The sequence below is a fragment of the Clupea harengus genome, chromosome 10, assembly GCF_900700415.2.
Source record: "Clupea harengus chromosome 10, Ch_v2.0.2, whole genome shotgun sequence".
Lineage (NCBI taxonomy): Eukaryota > Metazoa > Chordata > Actinopteri > Clupeiformes > Clupeidae > Clupea > Clupea harengus.
In genome coordinates this window covers 27,636,091-27,642,596 of record NC_045161.1, presented here as the reverse complement: position 1 = coordinate 27,642,596, position 6,506 = coordinate 27,636,091, and the positions used below count along the sequence as shown (strand labels likewise).

Here is a 6,506-nt window from a genome sequence, read left to right as displayed (position 1 = left end):
ACACACAAAGACACACGTCAGCCATTTACCTCCCAAAGTTGGCAGGCAGGTACTCCAGGAAGGCGTCGTTTAGGAACAGCTGTGTCAGGTTGAGGAGCTGGGTGAAGCCATCAGGGAGCCTTAAAGGAGACGAGACGAATGGAGGAGAGGAGAGGAGAGGAGAGGAGAGATCAGACAAGCCATTTAAGCACAGAGGGAAACAACTCCACACACAGGGTCTCCACTTACAGCTCATCCTCCAGCTCAGGGCAGACAGCATCAGCTCGCCCTCCCAACTAAGAACTCTACACCTCGCTCCCATTCAGAGAGAGGTCACTAGGAAGCTTTCTGACTGCAGCTAGTGACAAAGATGACTTGTCACAGGTGTGTAACAGGAGCTGACAACAAGGGGGAATCATTTGTGTCAGCCTTAGATTTGGGTTTGGCTGCTCTGCAATTCTGCACAGTAAATCCCTTGTCAGATTATTTTTTTCCCCCCTGCAGAATGCAAAACAAATAAGCCCCCAGAAATACGGTTTGGGAAGACCCTGGCTGGGGACGGCACACGCTCGGGATAATCCTTCACCAGAAGATGCCAAGAATTACAAAACCGTCAGGCTAAGCAGAAGTGGGTAGCACCAAACCTCACCAAACATCACACACACCTACACTCCAGCCGAATCTACCTCACACACACCTACACTCCTGCCGAATGTACCTCACTCACACCTACACTCCTGCCGAATGTACATCACACACACCTACACTCCTGCCGAATCTACCTCACTCACACCTACACTCCAGCCGAATCTACCTCACTCACACCTACACTCCTGCCGAATCTACCTCACACACACCTACACTCCAGCCGAATCTACCTCACTCACACCTACACTCCAGCCGAATCTACCTCACTCACACCTACACTCCTGCCGAATGTACATCACACACACCTACACTCCTGCCGAATCTACCTCACTCACACCTACACTCCTGCCGAATGTACTACAGTGTTTGTAAAGCACAGAAAAGACCTTAGAAACAGTTTTCGTTAACAACATAATCAGATAAACAATTACACAGGTGGAACTTGAATATAACGTACAATAGCTATATAATAACAATACCTACTTCTGAGCTCAATGAATACAAATTAGATGCAAGATTCTTTGACATCTTCAAATATGACTATTTATGAAAGCCAATTATCACCGAATACCACATGTAACCATGTCCATATTTCCATAAAGTCTATTAAGACTATTTAAGTCTATTGCTACCATTACTTTTGTTCACACTGAGAGCAGCACAAAAAGAATTCAACACGGCATATTTCAATATTCAATAACTCCATTCACTACTGTGGTCATGATCACAAACTGAACCAGCATCAGGTCATTAACAGCATCAGGCCATCCTTACTTGGTTATGGGATTAACACTGGCCTCCACCACGGACAGGTTTTTACAACATTTGATGTTATCTGGGAACTCCTGAATCCCTGCAAATGGAGACAAACAGAAACATGTAGTCATGATGCTGTAACACAGTTTCCAGTCATTACTGCACCACTGTAGTTTAACGGAACTTCTTAATGTTAACTAATGTTAGTTAATAATGTTCATTTCCAATAAGGTGGCTGAAATTCAGAACAGCATAAGCAATAGGCTGTCCGATGTTGTTACCCAATGTAATAATCAAATATAACCTTGAAGGGATAGAGTACTATTTATTAGTATTTACATGTATCATATATGTATTTGTCTTTATACAGAGTAGTTCATAATTGTATCTGAATTCCCCAGTAATTTCACCCTAAAGATTCCAACACTAGATCAGAGCGAAGACAGCAATCTTGTTGGGAATTCGATCTCTCTTGTCAACTCACCATTTTTACTGATATCTAATTCCTTGAGGTTGACAAGGCTGGCGATGGTGGTTGGCAGGCTGGAGAGGTCGTTGTCAGGCATGCTGAGTTTCCGGAGGGCTTGACAGTTGAAGAGTTGCTGAGGAAGACAAAATGATGAGTCAAATGTGGCAGTGTCACTGGCAAGCGGGGGTGGGATGGGTTGGGTTTGTGATGGTGGGAGTGTGTGTGTGTGTGTGTGTGTGTGTGGGGGGGGGGGGGGGGTCTCATCCTCCACAGAGCCAGCTCAGCACTGGCAGGTGAAATATATTTAAATCGTCTGCTCACTTACGCCTTTGGACACATATAAAAATGTTTCAGGCCAGCCCTCTGCCAGGGCTCACAGGGACAGAGCTAATTAGCGCTGAGTTAAATGTATTCCATTTGGTCTCGCACTCGCAGCGCCGTTAATCATCTCCTGAGGAGGGAGTGCCATGTACGTCCAGTACGTGCCCCAGGGCTTCATGTGTGTGGACTCTGCTGAGCCAGCTGCTTCTCGCATGGGGGAGCACCGCAGAAAGGACGACTCACTGACGGGTCGGATCAAGATCTAGCCTGGAGTTAGCGCCGATCAGTACCAGATCCGGACCACGAGATGATGACTCTGGGGTGGATTTGATGTGAATCTAACCTGGTGTAGCCCAGATGCGACAGTTCAGGGCCGGATCTAGGGCCAGATGCAGGCTAGACACGTTAACAAGCAAGCTGGTGTTTTTAGGAGGTACCATCAGACAGCAGGTGAATCTGATTTTAGGAGGTACCATCAGACAGCAGGTGACTCTGATTTTAGGAGGTACCATCAGACAGCAGGTGACTCTGATTTTAGGAGGTACCATCAGACAGCAGGTGACTCTGATTTTAGGAGGTACCATCAGACAGCAGGTGACTCTGATTTTAGGAGGTACCATCAGACAGCAGGTGGCTCTGGATGCAGGCGGGTACAGGCTAGACACGCTCATGAGCGAGTTGGTTACTGTGTGTCATACTGTCAGAGAGTGGATGACTCTGGGTCCTATCTGGCCAAGGACTGGGGCAGAACCAGGACAAAAGGGGCCATATCTGGGCCAGATCCGTTTAGGAGTGTGCAGCTCCCTGAAAGGCCTGATAAGAGCCTGGCTTCTCCCTTGCTGTATTATTTCAGTACACTTCACACACATAAATATTTCAAATGCTCACGAGAAGCGGGGCAAAACAAACATGTCTGCGTCACAGTCTTTTCTTTCCCGCTCAACTAGCCAGACAGCACAAATATGGATTTAAAAAACACCATGAAGACGAGAAACTCGCTGCCTTCGCTGAGGTTACAAGCTCTTTCCTCTGATTGCATGTCTGCTCCTCGTGAAAGGCACACAGAGACATTCAGGTCCAGAGAGGACGTCAGTTCAGTACAGACCCATTACCAGGGCCAATTATTCTTCAAGAGCAGTGGGGGGCTCGCTGGATATGTGCATTAATGGGGAATGAAGAGAGAGAGAGAGAGAGAGCACTGGGCAGCACAGCTCAGGGCATCCATCTCAGTCTCAGGATATGTGTTTAAAGAAGCAGCTCACTCTGTCGTTCTCTGTATCTCATTAATGCCTCGCCTCTCTCCAGCTCTCTTTCTCTATGCCTCTCTGTCCATCCCTCTCTCTCTTTTCCTCTTTCCGTCTCTTTATCTCTCATGAATGCCCTCTTTCTCTCCCTCTCTCTTATGAATGCCTATTGCATAACACTCTCATGTACGGAGCTATGTTGAGCTCCAGGCAAAAAGCACATGAACTGCAGACGCCATCCTTGCAGGAGACTTCTTCTCATCCCATCAGCCCATTGCTCTGTTGCATCATGGAAAGTGCAGTCTGAGACTTTGATTTATTCCTCAGAATGACTATCCTGACTATCAGGCATCAGTGCTGTTTTACTCTCTGCACCACTGATGCTGACTTTCATCCTTTCCCTTTTCCCTTCACCATATCCACACCACATATACACTGATACAGCACCTCCCTTCACCATATCCACACCACATCTGATACAGCACCTCCCTTCACCATATCCACACCACATCTGATACAGCACCTCCCTTCACCATATCCACACCACATCTGATACAGCACTTCCCTTTACCATATCCACACCACATCTGATACAGCACCTCCCTTCACCATATCCACACCACATATACACTGATACAGCACCTCCCTTCACCATATCCACACCACATATACACTGATACAGCACCTTCCTTCACCATATCCACACCACATATACACTGATACAGCACCTTCCTTCACCATATCCACACCACATATACACTGATACAGCACCTCCCTTCACCATATCCACACCACATATACACTGATACAGCACCTTCCTTCACCATATCCACACCACATATACACTGAAACAGCACCTTCCTTCACCATATCCACACCACATATACACTGATACAGCACCTTCCTTCACCATATCCACACCACATATACACTGATACAGCACCTTCCTTCACCATATCCACACCACATATACACTGAAACAGCACCTCGCTGAACCAGGACTTGAAGAAACATTGTGTGCAGGACTGGTACTACTACTACCTCCTTCATACACAGAAGTACCCCTGGAATGAACATGCCCTTCAAAACCCTCCACATTAGTGCCTTTATCGGTAGAAAGACTGTGCTTTATTCCACTGTCACCTCATTTAGTTCTTCAGTGAATTCCTAAAAATCTTGTTCAGAAGATGAAAAGCCTCAGTTACACCCAAAACACCCAGGATGAGTAACGGTATGTGGAGCACGCCTGTGCTTCTGCTTCTGTTTCCTGTGATGTCTGCATAGACTAGCGGTGGCTCCGAGAATGAACTCCCACTGGACGCTGTCCAGGGTGCTGGAGCTGCTACTATTCCTTACAGCAAACATGGGAAACTCATACCAGTGACTCTCCATGGTTTAAACGCATATCTACTTCCTCCTTTACTAGGGATGTGCGTGTTCATCACGGGGGCCAGTGTGATACACATCTTGATGCATTGCCAACAATCCAATACCAATAAAGACACACATGAAGTAACTACTAATGCGCTTCGATATGATTTAGCCCTATTCTTCGATATGATTCAGCGCTATTCTTCGATATGATTCAGCCCTATTCTTCGATACGATTCAGCACTATTCTTCGATATGATTCAGCACTATTCTTCGATATGCTTCAGCCCTATTCTTCGATATGATTCAGCCCTATTTGATGCGAATTGTGCGAATCGACACAATTCGATTCAACGCGATCCAATGCAATGCGATGCAATATGATGCTAAGCAATTCAATACGGTACAGGCAGTTCGATTTTATTTCTGTCTGGTTCTTCTTAAGCAGGCCGCAAATCATAAATGAACTAAGAAAGTGCCATTTTTACATCACATATTTGCTTCTCTAGTACTGCAACTCAGTAAGCATCTCATTTATGCAGTTTTTTTCTGACTTCTAAAAAACACTAGACCCCTTCACAAACAAAGTCCTTTGTAGTGCAAGAAAAATAAGTCTCTAACCAAAGATAAAAAGAAGAAAAGCAGGCCAGGACCCTGCCTTGAACCAGCCTTTCTTTGATGTTCTCCGTCTCCAGTTACACTTTCATAACACCTCACACATTTAACAGTTAAACAATTTACGGATGCTCAGGATTAACTATGAAACCTCGTGCAATGTGCCGTAACTACTGCCAGCAGACAGACAGATGTGCTTTACACTCTCAGCACATATGCTAACTCAGCCGTGAGCAGAAAGCAGTGGTGCTGTTTCTATCTGAATAAACAATGAAAGCAATAACATTTCACAAACAGGTCTTTCATAACTGCTTTCAAATGTAAAAAAGATAAGCTAATATTGGCAGTCACAGCCTGCTGTCTCACCGTCATAACACCTCACACACAGACTTTAACTCATGTTAAACTTTAAGTTTTTCTTAAGGAATATTAGTTGATTTACACGACCAGGATGAAGCTAACTGCGCTGTAACTGTATCAAATTGTAAAATGACTATCTGTAAATTACTAACTATAAAAATCCGAAGTGACGCCAAACATTTGATTTGTAGTTTATATTTGATTTGTAGTACTGTATATATTTGATTCGGTGGAACTTGTAGCTCTTCCTCCTCCATGATAATCTGTTCCTCGCCTGGACACGCCTCCAACATGCTTGAGACTTGACCCGAGAGACTTGATGAGAATTGGTCACTGACAGCAGTGGAGATGAGAGTGCGTTTGAAAAACAGTTTAGAGAAGAGGAGTCAATCTAAATATGAAAGTATTGCTCACAAATGATTGTTTCCATTTCTAAATAATGAAGGCATAGGGCCTAATAATTATATATAAATAGATAAAAAGGATTTTACAGCAAAGATTCAAATTCTTTTTGGGAACACTATTTTGATCAGGGCAATTGCATTGTGAACTTCTATGCCAGTGCACCGATCGGAATATCGTGAATATTAACATGTCTATCCTCTTCTATGTGCTGTATGGCACGACAACACTGCCATTGACATACAGCATTTTAGCACTCATTTTATTCAAGACCTCATTAGACTCCAGATGACATCAGTGTTGAGCCCCCACAGAGTGAGCCCCGAGTGGCTCATTATGGC

The 6,506-nt window shown here is 44.8% G+C and overlaps 1 protein-coding gene across 11 annotated transcripts in view; it reads right to left on the bottom strand.

Moving 5' to 3' along the window:
- The window catches only part of lrrc7 (leucine rich repeat containing 7), a 132,578-nt gene that overhangs the window by 43,565 nt on the left and 82,507 nt on the right, over positions 1-6,506 (bottom strand). For all 11 annotated transcript variants that reach the window (XM_031574668.2, XM_031574669.2, XM_031574670.2 and 8 more), the window contains 3 exons: positions 1,868-1,985; positions 1,402-1,480; positions 30-119 (listed from right to left, as the gene is read on the bottom strand). In XM_031574668.2, the coding sequence (XP_031430528.1) occupies positions 30-119; positions 1,402-1,480; positions 1,868-1,985 (287 nt within the window). The remainder of the gene's footprint in view (positions 1-29; positions 120-1,401; positions 1,481-1,867; positions 1,986-6,506) is intronic.